Below are 21596 nucleotides of genomic sequence, written 5' to 3'. Positions count from 1 at the left end.
TAAACAGATTGAACTCTAGTTAATGATGTGAAGTGTTTAGGGGAAGTGTACCCATGCCTGCAAGTTACTTTGAGATGCATCAAAAAGATAAAGATGGATAGATGGATGGAGGGATGGGTAGATATCTAATGAAGAAAATATAGCAAAATGTCACTGGTAAAATCAAGGTGAAGGTATTCCAAGTAAAATTCTTCCAGCTTTTGCTGGATGTTTGAAAATTCTCGTAATAAAATGTTGGGGGGAAGATTTATCGACAATAAAACTTGAAAAAGATTCAAAGTCTGAAAAGTCAGGTACACCTATGGAAAACAGAGACGCAGGATTACAGGTGAGGAAGGGTACCTGGCTTCCCCTTCGGCCTCTCAAGCTCTCACACCTGCCTGTTGGACTCACGGATGAACGATGCCTTCAAGGCAAACTCTGAGTTTCCCTCTCACCTTTGGTAGTTCCACCCCACCCCTCCCTTTGCCCTGGGGAGGGGAGGATTTTCTTTCTTAAGTTTTTCTGTTTCTTTAAGGACCTGTTCTAAAGACACTGGCAGGGATCCTAGATCACAGAGGAAGCATTTGGAGAAACATGATTTCTAAAGGCTGGGCATGTCGCCCTCGACTGGCGCCTGAGTCATGGACTGGACACCCGGACCTCCAGGGAGCTCCCTCCATCTCTTGGAGGCCCACCCCTGTCCGGAGGTGGAAGAGCATTCTGGTCTCTGCCAGAGGTTTGTAAATCAAAACACCAAGTGCAGAGGAGGGAAGAAGGCTCAGTGCAGCTAAAGAAAAGTGTCCTGAATTCTGAAGCGCTGCTCCGTCTCTTCTTTTTATCTTTTTGGCCGCACCGTGCAGCCTGTGGGATCTTAGTTCCCCGACCAGGGATTGAACCCGTGCTCCATGCATTGGGAGCGCAGAGTCTTAACCACTGGACTGCCAGGGAAGTCCCTCTTCTTTTTAAATATTCAGAAGGTACCAGGTACTACTGTTCCTTCCTCTCTGTTCCAGCAAAACTCCCCGCTGAGGGTCAAAGGGGCTCTTTTCCTTCATTCAGACTAATATCAGGAAGTAAACCTGTGCCGTTTGCCAGACAGCAGGGCTGGTTTTCACAAATGTAGTTCAGAAACCTATGGACCTCAGTCTAGCTTTTCATCCCCCCCTCCCCGTCTCTCTCTGTCTCTCTCTGTCTCTCTCTGTCTCTCTCTCTCTCTCTCTCACACACACACACACACACACACCCCCCAGAAGCTAAAATCTTGCCCCCTTGACAATTCCTTGCCACCTTGCTTCATCCTAGATCGCAGAAAGCAAATTCAGGGTTTTCCTCTGAGGAGCCACCTGGAACTTGCCTCCAAACACCCTCCGGTACGAGGCCAGGATGGATGGGGCCGGATCCCCAGCAGGAAGCCCACAGGTGTCAACAGAAGCCACGTGCTACCTCTGTGTCCTGCCCAGTGGTTTGGCCCAGGTGAGAAGGAGCCCCTCCTCAGCCCCCACCTGGAAAGGAGGCGCCTTCACCCCAACCAGGTCCCAGGGCCCGGCAGGCCTACCGTCGTGGATGAGCAGGTGTGGCCGCAGGCCTCGCTCCTTCAGGATCAGGCAGGTGGCAGGGGCCGGGGCGGTCACCTCGCCCTCTGAGATGTCGAAGCCCAGACGCCGAAGCATCCCCACCAGGTCCCCCCGGGACTTCTGAGACTCGTTGGTGCAGAACCTCACCTTCAGCTGGGACCGCTTCAGTCTGCAAGTGGGGAGACAGGTGGGGGGGCTGTCAGCAGGCGGTGTGGCCTCCTGAGGAGGGGGCTGGACAGGCGCTTCTCCGAGGGCACAGGCCAGGTCGCCACGGGCCCCTGAGCTGGGCCTCGACTGAGCCCGGGGGTTTTGGAGCTGGAGCAGACCATGCTCACCCTCACTGCGCTTGACACAGCTGAGGCTCCCCAAGGTTCCCACCTGGCTTCCGCCCGCACCTCCCCTTCTGCCTGGGACACGTCCCCACCCTCCCCTGGGACACACTGCCTGCGCACACGCCGGCTCTCCCACACTCGACACCTCCTCCACCGCGCCATGCCGCTCAGCCTCGCGGGGCTCACCTCCGAGCGTCCTGGCCGCCCCTCTGGACCTCCCGTCATAACGAGCATTTCCACTTAGCATCTGAGCTGACTCTGTACGCACACTTTCCCAAATACAAAGGTCAAGGGGCCAAGCTGAGGTATGTCTCCTCATCGCTGTCACTGAAGAAAGGTTTGCCAGCCAGAGTCACCAGGCACACGGGCGAGTGAACGTGAGGTGAGCCTGGGATGCCTGCAGCGTGTCAGCGGCACTGACATCCTTCCCGTCCAAGCTCACAGGAGGCTCTGCATCCCAGCTGCACCTGGGCAGGCTCACCGAATGCAAAGCCACAAGGCTGATGCCTAAAGAGACCCCAGTGAAATAACATTCAACCCTCTACAGACAGCTATTGAGCACCTACTAAATGCCTGGCTGGGGTGGGTGCACAGAAAGGCCACGGTGTCCCCAGGCAGGGTCTCTGACCCCCAGAGCCCTCAGTCGGCAGGTGGAACGGAAGAACACACAAAGGAAGGGGAATCGGGGATTGAGAACAGAGAGGTGCGGGGAAGGACCAAACAGGTGAAGAGACGGGGTGGCCAGGGAGCGTGGGAAGGTCGGGGAGGCCTCCCTGGGGAGGAGAGAGCTCCGGAGCTGAGACACGAAGGGAAGCAAAGAGGCAAAGGCAGAGCGGCCGGCAGAAGGAAGTGGGGACCTGGTAAGCGTCAGCGCTGCAGGCGTGGCCGGGCAGGAGAGGAGGCCGGCGTGGAGGCCGAGCAAGGGGGCCAGTGGGCCGGGGGGAGTGAGAAGAGGTGGGCCGGCCACACCTCTGGCCTGGCCCAGAGCGCACAGCCCTCCCTGGATGAACCCCAGGCCACAGCGAGGGAGCCTTCATATTTGGCGTCTGCAGAGAGCGTGGTGGGGGGCCGTGGAAGACACCAGGCTGCAAGTCAAGAGGCCCGAGAAACCCTAGGGAAAAGATGGAGGGTCTGTATGCCCCCTTCTCCAAACATCCTGTGGGACGCTGCCCCTACCCTGTCTCTATCCAGGTTTCTCTTTCTAACACTAATCAGTATCTCCAATCGTCTCATTTCTGTATCTGTTCACCGTCTCTCTCCTGGACCCATGTGCTCCATGCGGTCAGGAATGGGGCCTGCTGGGTGCTCCTCAGCACCCCCAGCGCTTCACACAGGGCTTGGCACACGGCAGGCCCCCGATAAGCGTTTGCTGAATGACTGAGTGATGGGAAGTCCAGATGACAGCTGGTGAGAGGGACCCTTCCTTAGGACCACGCCTACTGCTTCCCCCAAGGGTGCCCTGATGGAAACAGACAGGATTCAGTGGTGAAGACACACATTCCCACGTTACAGTGAGCTTTCAGACCCTCTGAGCACTGGAACGGACAGGTGTGATTTGGAAAAAAAATTGGCAGATCTACTGACAACAGGGCGAACGTAGACAGAGAGGCTGACAATGTCGTAATCAATTCTTTCTTAGTATTTGTCTTTCCTAATCAGGGGGTTATGAATTATCAATTACGTTTAGTGGTTAATTGCCCTTCATAAAGACAGCTTTTGTATTTTTAAATTAGGCAGTTAATACATTGTAACTAATAGCATCACCTTGTACATTACGGACAGATCTTCACTGACTGGTGCCCGGGATGTGCGATCGCACTCAAGTTAATGGAGCAGTTGAGAGAAGAAGGCAGGGGGTGCTGGGGGACTAATTATTGCTAATGGATTATGATGTGACCTTCTCAGAACAGTGAGCAATCGGTGTGACAGTGAGATGACAGTGCCTCACATCTGCTATTCCAAACAAAACTTCGATGCCCATAAAAAAATGAGTAAATAACAGAACTCACTTCAGGACACTTCAGCCACTGTTCTCCTTTGAAATACAACATAAGTTCATCCAAAACACATGCTTTAAAATCAAAGTACTCGTTTTAGGATTGAATCAGTCCCTGGAAAGTGGTGGGACATGCTGGGGGAAGGCCCCTCCCTGTGGTTCTCTCCATTCGTGCCCCTGACCGCACCCCCTTTTGACTTTCTGGCACGAGTCCCAGGTCCTCTCTTCATTTTTCTTAATTACTAAAAATAACAGAAGTGTTCATTATTATTATTAAAATCGTAAAGTATGAATACAACAGTACACTGGACCTTGCCTTGGGGCTCAGTATCCATGATCTGATTTCATCCTCACCCCCTAAGGGCAGAGCCCCCTACATGCACCCCCCAGGGCCCAGTGCCTGGAGCACAGGGGGCCCTAAGCACATGTTGAGAAAACAAGCTGAGGAGGCAAGAGCCACGGTCCCCGTTCCAGAGACGACAGAACAGAGGCTCCGGGGGGCAGAGACCTGAGAAGGTTGCTCGGCTTGTAAGCAGCAGGGCCCACGGGCCTGCGGCTGGCTACAAGGTGGCGGCCCAGGCTCTGGCCCAGGGCAGGAAGATGCTGGTGCTTCCCCAGTAAGGGAGGCACCCGCCGGGGCAGGCCCAGCTCTGCTGGGCAGGAAACTGACACCTTCATAGGGTGGGGAAGGGTGTGCATGGGGCACACCTGTGTGTGCACAGGGGACAGAGTGTGAGAAGGTGGGTCAGCACTGAAGGGGAGGCCCTGAATGGCCAGGGCTGTGGGCTGACTTGTGTCCCTCCCACAAAATCGTAGGTCGACTCCCTCAGGAGGTAACAAAGGTTGTTAAGTGAGGGCAGAAGGGTGGGGCCCTGACGTGACAGGATTAGTGTCCTTATAGCAAGAGACACCAGAGATCCCCCTGCGAGCACAGAGAAGAGGCCGTGTCAGGACATGGCAGAAGGCGGCCACCGAGCAAGCCAGGAAGAGGACTCTCACCAGAGACCCACCCTGCCGGCCCCTCGGTCTTGGATGCCTAGGCTTCAGAACTGTGGGAAGCTAAACCTCCGTGCTTAGGCCCCCAGGCTGCGGTATTCTGTTACGGCAGACTAAGACAGCCAAGGAACCAAAGCCTCGGCATCTCTTGGAAAGGTCTGCTGCCAGAGGTCAGATTCAGCCTCGGGAGGCCTGGAACACACGAATCCAATGTCAGGAAAGCCGGAGCCAGGCGTGGCTTCAGGGCCACAGCACAGTCTGCAAAGGGCCTCCCAAGGGGAGTGAATCCAAAGGATTTCAACATCGGACTGGGCCCAGATCCAGGACAGGCCATGTCACCCCATCTCCTGACACCCAAGAACCCTGGGCACAGGGGGCCTACCGCAGGGTCCTGGCAGCCCAGAGCCGGGCTCCGGCCAGACGACCCCTCTGAGACCACGGCCTCAGTCCATTGCACCGTCCCCAGACCCCCTGAGAGGGTGGGTACTTGCCCCTACTTCCCGTGGCCGCAACGGCTCTTTGAACTGACCTTTACCTCATCCCGGAGGCCAGGACAAGCTCTGAGTGACAACGTCGCCTGATGCAATTACCGAGCATCACATGAACTGGTCCCTTGCAAATCACCTCGGACCTCACACATCTGCTGGCTGTCGGCATCTGCCGGGGGCGCTCACCCGAAAATAATGGAAACCTTCTCATTACCGCTCGTAGCAGGTAGAGGGCTAGGACGATTATTGGACATCCTGACTGACCCTGGCATTGCTCCACAGCCTGATGCCCTCTGGGCTCGCTGAAGAGGGGCTGGGTAGGGGGCAAGGAGGCTGCACTGAATAAGGCCCCTCCTAGCTTGGTCCCCACCCCACCCCACCCCAGCCATCTGTCACCTTCATCTGACCCTGAAGACCCTCTCATCACCCTGAGTCTTTGCCTTCACCCTCCCCTATGGCCAAATCCTACCCACCCGTCAAAGCCTGGTTCATATGTCTCCTCCTCCAGGAAGCCCCCCAGACCCCGGCCCCTGCCCGGGCAGAGCCCATCCTCTTCCCACTTGGCTTTCACAGCCCTTGAAGCACAGCAGTACTTTTCTATGAGAAGCACTTAACTGATCCAAATTCCGGATTTGATGGGCCCACCTGGTAATGGAACCAAGTCACTCTGCTTCCCAGAGAGCTTCAGGAAGAAACCCCACGCTCACGGCCGACCCCGCCTGTGGACGGCACTGCGCCAGTGCCCGTCTCGGACCCTTCCTGGTGCAAGGGTGTTAAAGATTCCAGAAGAGAAAGCACAGTGGAGCCGGAGGATGGGCCCAGGCACAAGGGTGAGGATCGAGTCACGCCTTCCGCAGGCTGAGGAACAAATGCCTAAGACAGATGCACTAACACTGAGTGGAGGCCAGGTGGCCGAGAGGCGACCAGGAAGTGCTTCAGAGCCTGATGACTGTGGGCTGGTCCCGGTTCTGCCACTTAATGGCTGTGGGACCTCCACAAGCTGTTTCTTCTCTCTGTGGCTCAGTTTCCTCATCTGGAAAATGGGGACGATAACAGCCTCACCTTGTGAGGCTCCAGTGAGACCTGCAGTGTGCTTGCTCGGGCCTGGCCCACAGTAAGTGCTCACTGAACGTGAGCCGAGAACACCGGCCAGTGGCCGGCGGGCAGGCTCCCCCAACCTACTTTCCTCCCCGCTCTACCTGCCCCAACTGCCCAGAGCAGGCAGGGCACTCACCCACCTCGCCCCAGCCACCCTGTGACAAAGCAGTGGGGCCCATGGCGGCTGCCACAACGTCCCCTCCCCTGCGCTCACCACCTGCGCCCACGTGGGGCTCCGAGGGGCACGGGCTGGGTCCTACACAGGGGGCATGTGTGGAGGGTCTGGGAGGCCAGGCTGATGGCGACTCCAAATCCCACCCCCACCCCCGGGGGAGGGAACCCAACAGGACGGCGACGGGGAGGAACCCTCAGGCTGGGTGGGCTCCTGGGTGGGAAGGTGAGGCTGCAAGCTGGCAGGTGAAACGTGAAGTGACAAATGAGGTCAGCACCCAGAGGGGACGGGTGACTTCTCCCCCACCGCAGAGGAGGCAGGGTTTATTGTTTCTGATTTTGCTCATCCCTGGGCTGGTCTTCAAAAGAGCCGTGTGAGGTCCACAGGCCCACCCTGAGCCGAAATTCTGGTCTCCCACCAGAGCCACCTCTAGGTCAAGTAGCCTGGAATCCTCTCCTGAGACAGAAGAAGCTCATGCCAGGAGGGAAGGGAGGTGTAGGGGAGGAGAGGGGCGTCTCCCCTCATTGCTGCCTCCCTGACCCACGCCCGCTCTGCCCCTGGGGCTACAACCCAAGACGCTACCTGATGCGGAAGAGGCCCCTGTTACTACTGAAATGGCCACAGCTGCAGATATGCTTCAGCTTCCCAGAGGAGGAAAGAACACCTACACCACCTCGGGAGGTCATTATGAACCAAAAATCAGGCGGCAGCGCCCAGCCGAGACCCTCAGAGAACATCAGCCTCAGCCTCCCCGTCTATCAGCATCAAGGTCTCGTTCCCTAGCAGGGCTCCACGGCAGCGCCGGCCACTGATTTTGAGATCTGTGGCTGCTTTCCTTTTAGAAAGCCACAGAGATTGAAAACACACATTTGGAAAACTGAAACTCGCAAAGTGCCTATTTGTTCTAAGAACCCACTTTTTAAAAAATAGAAGGTCACAAAGGAGCCCATGAACAGAGCAGGGGCAGTTCTGCGGTAGAAAAATACACTCATAAAGGAAGGGATGGAGGGAGGGAGGGAAGGAGGAAAGAAAGAAAGAAAAATATAGTCACACACACACCAAGGGGCGCCCACGTGGATTCTGAGAGGGACCAGGTCCAGCTCCCCATGTGCCCTGATGTAGGGCCTCAGCTTAGGGGCAGGGAGATGCCTTCTGGCTGGAGCAGCAACAGAAGGGCTTTTGCCCCATGGCTCCCCAGTTGCGGTCCGGCACCTGCACCTTGCACGTGCCCTTGGCCAGGCATCCATGGGCCAGACTCCTGGGAGTCTTGAGTCCCAACCACGAAATGGGGTAACAGGAGCGCCTAGCCTTCTGGCTCTCCAGGGTGGGGCACAGAGGACGCGCCATGAGCCCTGTCCTGTGCTGGCATCACCACGGGGCCGCACATGCTGAGGGACGCCGGTAAGGCCTTGGCCAGCAGCTCTGGCTGGGTCTGCTGCATCCCCTCCGTCTTTCCACCGACCCACCAGAGGAGACATTTTGGCCAGGCTGACAGCCAGCCGCTAGGTCCCTGGAGGTCCCTCCCCACTCTCCACCGGACACTCTGCTGGGCAGACTGTGGCGTCAGAGTCCAGGCAAGAAACAGAGTCCAAAGTCTGGATGGAGAGAAGAGAACAAGAGCAGTGGTGACGCATGGAGGTGGCCCTGGCTGAGCCTCTCAGTCCGGGCTAGCCAGCCAGCGAACTCAGGGGGACAGCAACGAGGTCAGACAGACGTCAGGCAGGCCTGAAGCCAGGGCCCTTACGAAACACGCGGCACACCTTCCACGCCCGTGGCTGCCTCACCCGCCATCCAGTATGTTCTCTCTGATCTGCCTGGGCCTCTGAGCTCGGATCAAAGGGACACGCTGAGCTCACAACATCACTTTACTAGTTACTAATAAATTCAATTTAGAATGAAGTGCATGGGAATCTAGAAACCAGAGGAGACCTTGGAGATTATCCAACCTAGTGGCTCTTTTCGCAGAGGGGGAGACTGAGACCCAGAGGGATACGAGGAACCTAAGGGCACGTTTCTGGGAGCCATGGGTTCTCGGGTCCACTCCCCAGCCTTGGAAGGTTAGCCACCAGCTAGTCCTCCCCGGACGTGGTCACAGGCTGGTCAAGTGCTGGGCGCTGCAGGGGACAGAGCCAGGCATTCTGGGTAAGGTGGGAGCCCGGCTTGGGAAGCAGACACACCCTCAGCACCTCTGCCAGCTCGTCCCTGTGTGACCAAGGCTTGTCACCTAACCCTCTCCAACCTCAGTTTCCACATCTGTAGTAGCTACTTGACAGGACTGTCTTGAAGCACCCGGCATGCTGCAAATACTCAGTGAATGACAGTGAAGATGATGGTGGTGACCATGACAACCACACCTCTGGCAGGCCCGGGGCTGGGTGCTGGGGACATCTGGGCCCTCGAGGCAGGTAGTTGGACAAGAAGACAGATGCCCAGGGAGCTGGGACATCCGGAGGAGCCAGCTGGTGAAGGAGGCCTGCTGGACGAAGACCAGAGAGCTTCGCCCGGGGCCACCATTAAGAAAGAGGGCAGGGCTTCCCTGGTGGCGCAGTGGTTGAGAGTCCGCCTGCCGATGCAGGGGACCTGGGTTCATGCCCCGGTCCGGGAAGATCCCACATGCCGCGGAGCGGCTGGGCCCGTGAGCCGTGACCACTGAGCCTGTGCGTCCGGAGCCTGTGCTCTGCAACGGGAGAGGCCACAACAGTGAGAGGCCCGCGTACATCAAAAAAAAAATTAAATAAATAAAAATAAAAAAAAAAAAAGAAAGAGGGCAAAGTTCAACCCAGCAAAGGGAACCTGGGGTAAACCTGCGCTGGCTCATCCTGGCAGACATCCCGGAGCACCCAGGGCAGAGGAGGCCCCAACAGTAGTTACAACAGCTCCCCACGAGAGGAAACTGAGGCACAAAAAGGCTAAGGAACTTGCCCAAGACCACACGACAACCACAGGGCAGAGCTGGGACTCGAAACCCAGGTCCTCGCCCACAAGAGCTGACACCTACCTTCTTTTAGGGGCAGCACCTGCCCTGGTAAGGGTCTGGCCCCCACTCTCCTTCCTCCTGAGGTGGCTTTGAGCAAGATTCCTCCTCTATAAACAAGGCTGCATCCTGCCAGCCCCAGGGTGGTGGGAAATCACCCTGCACACCGCCACAGGCAGGGCCCGGGCAGGGCTTTGCCAATACGGCTTCTCTGTATATCGTTGGGGGGCTGGGGGATCAGGACTCCACCTGTGGGCTCCATGAGTGACGCATGCCATGCTCACCTGCTGATCAGCCAGGGCCTTCCTACCAGAGGCAGTATCTTTGGGATAAACCGTTCACTCTGCTCCAGAGCCCCCAGCCTGGCTGCCCTTGATTTCCATAGGGTGACCCCTGCCCACCGAGGCTGAGATCAGAAACCCAGAAACAGCCCTTGTCATGACAGTGGAGCCGTGGGTGGCTTCACAACAATGCCCCTCGGTTTCCCTCCACGCAAGTCAGGGTCACAGTTCTGTTTTACTCTACCTGAGGGCGGTTGTGTCTCCTTTAACTCTAAGAACAAAAATGGTATTTCACACACATTACTCTGTAACTTTTTCACTGACTATATGCAACATTCACCTCATATAAACTAATGTCAACACCAAACAGAGCTACCTCACTTTTTTTAACTGCTGAGGAATATTCTGCAGACTGGATAAACCATAATTTATTCCCTTGTCCCCTCCTGATAGACACGCAGGTTGTTTCTAGCCACAAATATAAAATTATACACATATGTACTGTTGAGCTGTCCACTGCCCCAGACTTTAGTACTGTTATTTTTTTTAACATCTTTTTTGGAGTACAATTGCTTTACAATGGTGTGTTAGTTTCTGCTTTATAACAAAGTGAATCAGCTATACATATAGATATGTTCCCATATCTCTTCCCTCTTGCGTCTCCCTCCCTTCCACCCTCCCTATCCCACCCCTCTAGGTGGTCACAAAGCACCGAGCTGATCTCCCTGTGCTATACGGGGAGGGGGAAGGGTAAGCTGGGACAAAGTGAGAGAGTGGCATAGACATATATACACTGCCAAACGTAAAATAGCTAGTGGAAAGCAGCCGCAGTGGTTAAGACTCCGCCTTCCACTGCAGGGGGCGCGGGTTTGATTCCTGGTGGAGAACCCGCCTGCCGTGGGGCGTGGCCAAAAAAAAAAAAAGACACTTTCATCATTTTCACTGACTGACCTCATAATCGGTATTGCAGATTTGAACAGAGAAAATACACACCATTCAAACATTGCTCTTTTATCTGTTTTTAAAACTGGGGGGATTCTACCTCAGATTTCATTTAGGAGGTAAATGCTCTGAGGCAACATAAGTAAGTTTGAGACCACTGGCTCGGGATCTGCGGGGAACTCCAGCCTCCAGTGACCTGTGAACCAACAGAACATGTTTCTTGAGCAGCAGTGCTGCCCAAGGAGTGGGGGGTCGTGGGGGGTGTGATGGGGGACCATGGAACTGGACGAGAGCCAGCAAGGGGAGGGGAGGCTTCTTAGAATCTCCTGCGCTTTGGGGGAAACACAGAGGAAAAGGCGTGGAAGAAGCTACAGGGTCCCCCTGGGGGAAATGACTAGGGTGGGGCTGGGGATGAGGATTTGGACTTTTTACTTAGTACGTTCCCGCGCTAGTGGGATGGTTTACAAGAAGGAAGCCACCTCTGCCTTGGGAAGCCTAAACTGTGGATGTTATGAAACCAGTATTCAGCCTGGGAAGAGAGCATCGTTCTCTCACCTGGCCCCCAACTCTGAAGTCAGCCTAGTTCACCCGCAGAGAGGAAACGGCAGCACAAGTGACAGGGCATTCTCAGCAAACACACCTTGTCCAAGGTCCAGGGTGAGTCAGGAAAGCTGTTGTTGGCCTAAATGAACTCAAACAAACGGCCCGCCCCCTCTGATAGCCTTAAGGGCCTCCTCTGGCAGGTGCTGGGCCACATGGGGGATGGGACGAGGCAACGCAGGGAGAGGCTCCCAGCTATCTCACAGTCACTCCTGGGCGGCTGTGTCCCTGGGGCCCGGTGGAGCCAGGGTGGCCGAGCATCAAGGAGGGCCTTGGTCCTAGGCCGCACTTCAGACAAGTTCCCTGGCCCTGTTCCTCTGGCTCTAAGACCTGCTGGGAGGGGCCCAAGTAACAACAGGGTCCCAGGGCTCCTGGTGCCCACTGGAGGGATGGGTCGCGGGTCTGGTCGTCCTGGGTGGGAATTGCTTTATGAGGCTGCCCTGGGCCGAGGCCGAGCCTGCTTCCTTCCGCCGGCCGCAAAAAGGCTGGGCCGGGCTGGGCCCAGCAGATGTGCTTTAGTGGCCCGAGACAGGATGCAGTAAATGCCCACCCGCCTTTCACATGCAGATGTCTCTGGGGACCCCCTTTGTGCTGACCAGCGCGGGGGCCGGCCCCTGCAGCCCCCGCTGTGCCCAGCCCTGCCTCTGAATGGCTCCCCTCGGGGAGCCCAACTGCCCAAGAATGGACTCCAATAAAGGGCCTGATGGGGGGACCCGGGCCGGTTACAGATGTCCCATGACCACGCCCACCCCCAAGTCCTAGCACAGTAAGAGGGCTCCACCTGGCCAGCACCGTGCCCAGCGGCTCCAGGAAGCCTGGACCTCCTGTTCTCCAATCTGGGACATTCCTGGCCCAGATGACAGCTGCAGAGCCCAGCTCACACATCACCGGCTCCCCATCTCCCTGGCGGCTCAGTCTCTCTCCACCTGACACTAGCCTTTCCGGGTGCTGTTGACACTGCTCTCCCCATACTGGACGGTCAGCTTCCCGAGAGCAGGGACTTCCATCTGCCGCACTCACTGCCCCTTGTCCCAATGCCTACAGCGGTGTTTTTAGTATAAAAGAAACACTCGATAAATATTTGTTGGGTGAGTGAATGAATGAACAAGTGCATCTTTAATGAGAAGCAGTGTGGTATTGCGGGGAAAACTGGGGCTTGGAGTCAGGTGGACCGGGGCAGGGCGGGGGACAGGGGGCAGGAAGGGAGGGAACCCTGGCCCAGCCACTTTCTCCACTTTGGCCACTTCCCAAATTTCTCTGAGTCTCTGTCCCGGCTTTGAAAAGCGCTGGTTGTGAAGGTAGCTTGATCATCAGTGACTGCTATTATGGTGGTCTGTATTGTTTTAAAAAGCAGAGCTAATACTCCCCACGTGCTCTGTGTCCCCAAACAGGTGGGAAACTTTCCAAAAACTTGAGGACACCTGTCACCACAGAAAGTCTAGGAAGAGAAGTGGTGAACCCCACCGGGGTTCCCAGAACAGAAGGTGCTGTTTGGGAACCCATGGCACTGGGGAGATGCCATGGAGGCAAACGTCCCCCAGGGCCCCGGGACCCCCATCACGCTGCCCCTCTGCAGCACTGCTCTCACCCTGGGAACTTCCTCTGAGCTCCCTTGTGACTTCAAAGCCAGCCTTGCATATCAAGGAGGCCACAGAGTACAGGCTGTGGCTGCAAAAACTACAAAAAGTGGTGGAAGCCTGGCGTTATTCACCTTGGCCAGCAGGGCCTGGCCCGGGAAAGAGCCGTGTCCCCAAGTCTGACATCCCCAGGGAAACTCCAAAAGCAGGCAGATTTTACTGGGGGAAGTTGCCCACATACACTCACTGCCAGGAGGGTCTGGATGCTGGGCTCCGGGGGCCCCACAGGAGGGCATGGGCGGCTTCCTTGGGCCTGAGTGTGATCAGCTGGCCACTGGAGGCCGGGCCTAGGTGGAGGGGCCTAGTCTTTAAAGAGCCAGCACAAGAGCTGAAGAGAGAAAAGGAACGTGGGTGAGAGCCAGAAGGTGCCGCAGCATGAAGGGCCCAGGCTCTGCGGGTGTTGGGCTGTTAAGGGGCTAGTCAGTGAAAACCCCCCGGAAGTCTGTATAACTGGGAGCAAGGGGGTGAAGTGGGCAGAGGGAGAGAAGGGGCCACAAGGGTCACTCGGGAAGGCCCTGGTGGAGCAGGAAAAGGCACAGGGACGCGGTCCTGTAGCATGGAGTCCCGGGGAGGGTTCAGAGGGGCCAGGCCTCATCCTCCAGGACGATCAACTCCCCTGATATAATGAGAACTACGTCCCCTCACCGGAAACAGTCCCACACACTATGGGGAAGGCACTTCTCCCCTCTCTCAGCTACAAAACTGTCTGGGATGTATTTTAGGACTGTTAGTATATCCGGTTATTATACCGCTGCTAGATTTATACAGTGTAGTTGCTACCAAAGACACTCCAGCTAGATAAATCAGTTGAATTAAAGCAAATCAGGACAAACAACTCCCGGGGATCTGTTGGAAGATGCCAGCGCCAAACCCACAGAGGTTAAAGGACCAGGGATCACCCTCCTTCGAGTCACAGCCTGGAATGTGTGCAGGTGTTTGTTGGACAGTGTATCAGGGGGAGCATCACCCAGGGGAGACTGCTAGAGAGAAGCCCCTGACCTCTTCCAATGCCTGCTTCTCCCTCAAAGGACTCTAAGTATGGGTCCAGCACAGCGGTTAGGAGTCACGCAGACCTGGGTTCCCATGGTCCCTGGGCCATCCCAGCTGAGACCCTAGCAAGCCCTGAGCCGCAGTGGCTTCAGCTGATTGAGGGAGATAACCTCCTCCCACCCCCACGCTGTTAGGGGGACTACATGACATAAACGGGGACGCCCAGCATAGAGGAAGCACTCTCTGAGAGCTGCCACCTTTGCTGCTGCTGGGAGACGCCTGGAGCCTCACTGGCCCGGGAGGAGTGCACACCAGACCCACATTACTGACCGGAAACAAAGGCTCACAATCAGCCCTACCTATTCCAAAGCCACTGCTGAATCCACTCTGTGCTCCTCAGCAGAAGGTAGACAGGGAGGGACCGAGGCTCTGTCCATATGCTTGACCTACTTTATTTCTCAGGTTTTGAGGCAAAAATGACCCTGCTAAAATGCAAAGGACTCCGGGACTTCCCTGGTGGTGCAGTGGTTGAGAATTTGCCTGCTAATGCAGGGTTAGGGTAAGGTTTAGTGTTAGGGTTAGGGTTAGGGTTGAGCGAACGGGTAAGGTTTAGGGTATAGGTTAGGGTACGAATATAGGGTATAGGGTATAGGTTAGGGTTCGAGCCCTGGTCCGGGAAGATCCCACGTGCCGTGCCGCGGAGCAACTAAGCCCGTGCACCACAACTGCTGAGCCTGCACTCTACAGCCCGCGAGCCACAACTACTGAGCCCGTGCGCCACAATTACTGAGCCTGCACTCTAGAGCCCGCGAGCCACAACTACTGAGCCCGTGCGCCACAATTACTGAGCCTGCACTCTAGAGCCCGCGAGCCACAACTACTGAGCCCACGTGCCACAACTATTGAAGCCCGCGTGCCTAGAGCCCGTGCTCCGCAACAAGAGAAGCCAAGGCAATGAGAAGCCCACGCACCACAAGGAAGAGTAGCCCCCGCTCGCCGCAACTAGAGCAAGCCTGCATGCAATGAAGACCCAAAGCAGCCAAAAATAAAGTTAATTAATTAACTTTAAAAAAATTTTAAGAATGAATGAAAATGTAAATTAGTTTAAATAAATAAATAAAATGCAAAGGACTGACAAACCCACGTGTTGGTGAGGACACAGAGCCACGGGGACTCTCACATATACCACTTTGGGAAACGATTTGACAGCATCTTCTAGCAATGAACATATGCCTATCTTATGACCAGCAATTCCACTCCTAGGTCTGTACCCAGCAGAAATGCACCCATGCATTCACCAGACATGTTCTAGAATGTTCATGGCAGCACTATTCAAAATAACTGTAAACGGGAAACTACACCCCCTCAATAGAAGAACAGATGTGTACTTTACTTCAATATAAAGTTGTTTTTTTTTTAAGTGGCCCTGATTTTTAAAAAATTAAAAGCACGTACAACAGGAATTCCTATATTAACATGGGACGTGCTCTTTCGGCCGCGCTCCTCAGCACACTGCTGCCATGGGCCGCGGGATCTGTGGGCAGAGGAAGGGCGACGGCTCCACGTTCCACGTGCACGTGAAGCACCGAAAGGACGCCACGTCTCTGCACACCGTGGACTTTGCCAAGCAACACGGCTACGTCAAGGGTACCGTGAAGGACATCATCCACGACCCGGGCTGCAGCATGCCCCTTGCCAAGGTGGTCTTCTGGGATCCATACCGTTTTAAGAAGCGGACAGAGATGTTCATCACCACCGAGGGCATCCACACCGGCCAGTTCGTGTACTGCGGCGAGCAGGCCCAGCTCAGCATCGGCAATGTGCTCCCGGGGGTACCGTACCTGGGGGCACCATCGTGTGCTGTCTGGAGGAGAAGCCTGGTGACTGGGGCAAGCTGGCCAGAGCCTCTGGGAACTATGTGACTGTCATCTCCCACAACCCTGAGACAAAGAAGACCAGAGTGCAGCTGCCCTTGGGCTCCAAGAAGGTCATCTCCTCCACCAACAGAGCTGTGGTCGGTGTGGTGGCTAGAGGTGGCCGCGTTGACAAGCCCATTCTGAAGGCCAGCCGTGCCTACCACAAGTATAAGGCAAAGAGGAATTGCTGGCCATGCGTGCGGGGTGTGGCCATGAACCCTGCTGAGCATCCCTTCGGAGGTGGCAACCACCACCACATCGGCAAACCCTCTACCATCCTCAGAGATGCCTCTGCTGGCCAGAAAGTGGGTCTCACTGCTGCCCGCCGGACTGGGTGTCTCCGGGGAACCAAGACTGTGCAGGAGAAAGAGAATGAGTGCTGGGGGCTCCATAAAGTTTGTCTTTTTCACAAAAACAAACAAACAAACAAACAAACATGGGATGTGACGTTTAACTGTCATACTCATGGCGTGTATTGTGTGCCAAGCACTGCATCAAGGGCCATCGTGGCACCTGCCTGCACCCTTCTGCGCCCCTCTCCATCCCCTCAGGTGCTCCAGTCCAACACCGGAGCCATTCTTTATTTCATCTTCTCCCTGTTCCCCGCAATATCCAATACATAGGCAGGTCCCATTGGTCCTACTCCCAAAACATCTAATTCACCCCCTTCTCTTCATCTCCATTGCCGCCCCCTAGTCCACATCCTATCATGTCTCCCTGGACCACACAAGGGTCTCCCAACTGGCTGTTCCCGTTTCCTCTGGAGCCCAGCCGTCTGCCCCACTGCCAGCTCACTCTCCACTTTGCAGCCAGAGATCTTCTTAAAATATTTTTTTTTCTGGTGCAGTATTTTTTTCCAGCACTTTTTGAGACAAAATTGACAAAGTATTTGTAATTTGATATCTTGAATGGGAAATATATCCACATGGTTCAAAACTTTAAAAAATGTTTATAGGGCTTCCCTGGTGGCGCAGTGGTTGAGAGTCCGCCTGCCGATGCAAGGGACGCGGGTTCGTGCCCTGGTCTGGGAAGATCCCACATGCAGTGGAGCGGCTGGGCCCGTGGGCCATGGCCGCTGAGCCTGCGCTGCGGAGCCTGTGCTCCGCAATGGGAGAGGCCACAACAGTGAGAGGCCCGCGTACCGCAAAAAAAAAAAGTTTATATACAAAGTTACCGAGGGAAGAGCCTTGCTCCCATCCCTACCCCCAACCACCTAGTTCTCCCCAATCACTTGCCTTCCAGCTCTTCACAGGTTGAAGCTCTTCCCCCCAGTTTCCTTATACAAACACACCAGCAGGAATACATGCTTGCATTTCTGCCTTTTCCACCCAAAAGATGGCACAGTGTACATCCTGTCTTCACTGACAGCACGTCTACATGGCAGGCATGCTCGTTCTTTTTTAGGCAGCATGGAATTCCACTGTGTAGAAGGATAGACTGTAATACTCCCCTAGCGCTGGATAGTTGAGCTGTTTCCAGTCTTTTGCTATATCTCAAGGCGCTGCCATGAATGACCTCCCACCTATGTCATTTCTCATGTATGAGGCGGTACGCTGATAGATAATGCCAAATGCATCTTCCACAAGCAATATAAGACAGGGTCTGCTTCCACAGACTCTCACCAAGAGAAGGCGTTCCCAAAGTTGTGGATTTGGGCCAATTTTCTCAAATTGATGAAAATAGGCATCTCGGGATAGTTTTACTTTGCACTTCTCTTATTCGCGTAAGGCTGAGCATCTTTCCTATGCTTTTCCTTTGTGTTTCTATTTGTTTTCCTTTCCTATGAGTTGCTTATATCCTTTGTGCATCTTTCTATTGGGCTGTTGATTTGTTGTTGTTGTCGATTTCTAGATTTTGAGGCCTAGCTACAAAGGTATTCTCCTACTCCAAGATTTCAGAGGGAATCTCTCCTGTTTTCATTTACTTATATGGTTTCACTTTCTACATTTAAATGTCTTGAAAACATAAATCAGATCACACGACACTCCTGCCTAAAATCTTCAGTGACTTCTCACTGCACCCAGCATGGAATCCAGACAGCTCTCTGTGACCCTCAAGTCCCTGCCTGCTGTAGCCATGCTCACCCTCGCTAGTCCCGACTCGCTCTTCAGTTCCGAGTGCGAGCGATCTGCCGAGCTCTCCTCCGAGCTCTCCTCCGCCTCAGGCTTTGCAGCCACTGTCCCCTTCAGATGGAAGGCACTTCCTCCTCCACTTCACCCCCATGCCCCCTCTTACCCTCTGGTTCTGCGATGCCAGTGGCAATTACAAAGCCCAGGGCCCAGTGGTGCCAACAATGGTCCTGGCAGTGTCCTCTGTGCACAAGACTTGGTGGCAAGACGCCCTCCTACCGTCTAAGCAGACAGTCAAGGCAGTCCAACTGAATTACAATGCCAGCCACGTATGTAATTTAAAGTTTTCTGGTAACCACATTAACAAACGTTAAAAGAAGAAGGTGGAATTAATTTAATATATTTTATTTAAGCTAACATATTCAAATTACTATCACTTCAATATGTAACCAATATAAAACAATACAATGAACTTTATACATTTTTTCTCACTAAGTCTTCGAAATCCGGTGTGGGTTGTACACTCACGCCACATCTAAATTCAGACTTGCCACATTCCAAGCGCTCAAAGGTAAGGAGCAGGGCTGCCCTGTCGGACAGGGGCGCAACTCTAACCAGCCGAGGCCCGGTGCTCACCCAGGGACGCCGGATGCCTGGCACACCCGGGGGCTGCAGCGCGATGCTCCCGGGACCAGCCCTCCGCTCGCCGGGCGGGGCGGGGCCAGAGCAGCAGCCCCGCCCCGCCCCCCGGCAGCGGCCCACAGGACCCGGCTGAGCACAGCGCCGGGCGCTCCAGGCGGCCTGCGCGGCCCACTCACCTCGCCAGCGCCTCCACAGAGCCTGGGATCGGCGCGCCGCCGCCCTCACCGCCGTCGTACAGCACGCCTGAGATGTCGAGCAGCACCCCGCGCACGCCGGCCAGCCGCTCGCCCCACGAAGCCATTGCGTCTCTCCTGCGGCTGCTGGAAGCTGCGGCCGTGCTCGCCGCGTAGGGGTGCCTGGGAAGTGTAGTCCCGCGGACGGGGCGGGGCAGAGCTGGTCCGGTGGGGCGTGGCCGGGCGCAAACCCGGCAAGACGGGCGCTGCTTCCTTCCCCACTCCCGAGTCACGCGCCCCCACATTGGGAGCCTTTTCACCTGGAGATCAGTGGATAAAGGGTCAACCTCCCTAAAAATTAGAGCAAGGCAGATTGGGACGAGGAGGCAACCGGAAAAGTAACAAAAATTAAAGAGAACAGGCAAGACCTTCATTGGTGTTTTCCTGTGGCCCGATGACACTCCTAAAAGCAATGGAGATAGTTGGGCCCACAGACTGGACAATGCTGCGCGCCTGAGAAGCAATGATAAGGTAACGAATCTCTAAAGACATGTCTGAAGTGTAAGCTATGATGCCAAAACAAGCTGGAAGAAAAATAAATGTTCAGGGACCGGAATTGTTCAAGAAGTGATAAGATGGCTACTGACAGAAATATTATGCCATGAAAAAAGGAAGACTAGGTTACAACATGAAAAACGCTCATGATATAACATTGTGTGAAAAAGCAGAGGGACTTCCCTAGCTGTCCAGTGGTTAAGACTCGGCTTCCAATGCAGGGGGCATGGGTTCCATCCCTCGTTGAGGAACTAAGATCCCACACGCGGAGAGGTGCAGCCAAAAAAAAAAAAAAAAAGCAGAATGCAAAATTGTATGTAGACAACTGCCTACAAAAATAAGGCACAGGAATGGCTGAGAAGAAAATGGGAATATTGCAGTGTGTTAGTCCAGTGAGATTTTGGATGAATTTTTACATTCTATTTAATGTTACATTGTTTTTGTAATAAATAAAAGTTGATAGAAAAGGGGAAGAGTTTCCTTAACTGCCCTTCTGACCCTTTCAAGTGTTTAAACTGAAACTTCAAAAAATTTGACTTCTAGGACTTCCCTGGTGGCACAGCGGTTAAGAATCCGCCTGCCAAAGCAAGGGACACGGGTTCGAGCCCTGGTCCCAGAAGATCCCACATGACGCGGAGCAACTAAGCCCGTGCGCCACAACTACTGAGGCTGCGTTCTAGAGCCCACGAGCCACAACTACTGAGCCCGTGTGCCACAACTACCGAAGCCTGCGCACCTAGAGCCCACGCTCCGCAACAAGAGAAGCCACCACAATGAGATGCCCGCACACTGCAATGAAGAGTAGCCCCGCTCGCTGCAACTAGAGAAAGCCTGCGCACAGCAACAAAGACCCAATGCAGCCCAAAATAAATAAATTTATTTTTTTTTAAATTGACTTCTCTTAGCCTGACTTAACTTTAAGGTTTCAAAAGAAGACCATATTAGGGTGGCCATTTTATTTCAGGCTCTTGATTCACAGATGGAATGAAGAATTCATCAGAATATTAGAACTTTAACCCAGTTCAATGAATCGTGCCTGTCATGTTGATAAGTTTACTAGGAAAACTGTGTACTCTGCTGATTTTACAGGAGAAATATAAAATATAGTTCCTGCCCTTTGTGGATTTACAATCTGGTTGGGGGAGAAATGAATGTGAGACCTCATTTTTTTTTTTTTTTTTGGCGGTACGCGGGCCTCTCACTGTTGTGGCCTCTCCTGTTGTGGAGCACAGGCTCCGGATGCGCAGGCTCAGCGGCCATGGCTCACGGGCCTAGCCGCTCCACGGCATGTGGGATCCTCCCGGACCGGGGCACAAACCCGCGTCCCCTGCATTGGCAGGCGGACTCTCAACCACTGTGCCACTAGGGAAACCCGAGACCTCATATTAGTCATGGTTCTTGGGCTTCCCTGGTGGCGCAGTGGTTAAGAATCTGCCTGCCAATGCAGGGGTCACGGGTTCAAGCCCTGGTCTAGGAAGATCCCACATGCTGTGGAGCAACTAAGCCCGTGCACCACAGCTACTGAGCCTGCGCTCTACAGCCTGTGAGCCACAACTACTGAGCCCGTGTGCCACAACTACTGAAGCCCGTGCGCCTAGAGCCTGAGCTCCGCAACAAGAGAAGCCACCGCAATGAGAAGCCAGAGCACCACAATGAAGAGTAGCCCCTGCTCACCGCAACTAGAGAAAGCCCACACACAGCAAAAAAGACCCAATGCAGCCAAACATACCGCAACTAGAGAAAGCCCACACACAGCAAAAAAGACCCAATGCAGCCAAACATAAATAAATAAAATAAATTTTTTTTAAAAATCATGGTTCTTAGCTGCAGACAATAGAAACTTCTCCAGCTAGAGGGGTATGTTTATACAAGGCATCAAGGAGCTTACAGATTTCCAGGGGGACTGGGTAACCAAGCTCAAGTACTGCACAGCAAAGAGCCGTGCAGCTCTGAGAAATGCCCAATTTCATTGTTCCACTGAGAATACTGCCCCATCACTTGGCACTTAAGATGACAGGGACCTCATAGTACTGCCCCGAAAGAACCAAATCCACCCACCATACCTTCAGAGAATTCTCTCTCTCCACCTATGGTCACCATCTCACTTTCATCATGACTGGCTTGGTGGAACCTAGTGCAACCTGCAAGGGAGTCTGGGAAATGCAGTGTTTGCATTCCA

General features: G+C 54.5%; 1 protein-coding gene across 5 annotated transcripts in view; it reads right to left on the bottom strand.

Annotated features, from left to right (window-relative positions):
- LHPP (phospholysine phosphohistidine inorganic pyrophosphate phosphatase) overlaps nucleotides 1-19129 on the bottom strand; it is a 141015-nt gene extending 121886 nt beyond the window's left edge. For 4 of the 5 annotated variants that reach the window (XR_014295122.1, XM_082633821.1, XM_082633823.1 and 1 more), the window contains exons 1-2: nucleotides 18866-19028; nucleotides 1538-1725 (exon numbers count right to left, since the gene is read on the bottom strand). Coding sequence is in view for 4 of the 5 variants with exons in the window: in XM_082633821.1 (XP_082489947.1) it covers nucleotides 1538-1725; nucleotides 18866-18990 (313 nt within the window). In the remaining variant the exon portion in view is untranslated. Of the gene's footprint in view, nucleotides 1-1537; nucleotides 1726-15627; nucleotides 16333-18865 lie in introns of those variants that run through there. The other variant, XM_082633822.1, reaches the window with a different exon arrangement.
- Between the last annotated feature and the right edge of the window lie 2467 nt (nucleotides 19130-21596).

This window comes from Mesoplodon mirus, assembly GCF_964341445.2.
Source record: "Mesoplodon mirus genome assembly, chromosome: 2".
Lineage (NCBI taxonomy): Eukaryota > Metazoa > Chordata > Mammalia > Artiodactyla > Ziphiidae > Mesoplodon > Mesoplodon mirus.
The sequence above is the reverse complement of the archived record's forward strand: the minus strand, read 5'-3'. Positions and strand labels throughout refer to the sequence as shown.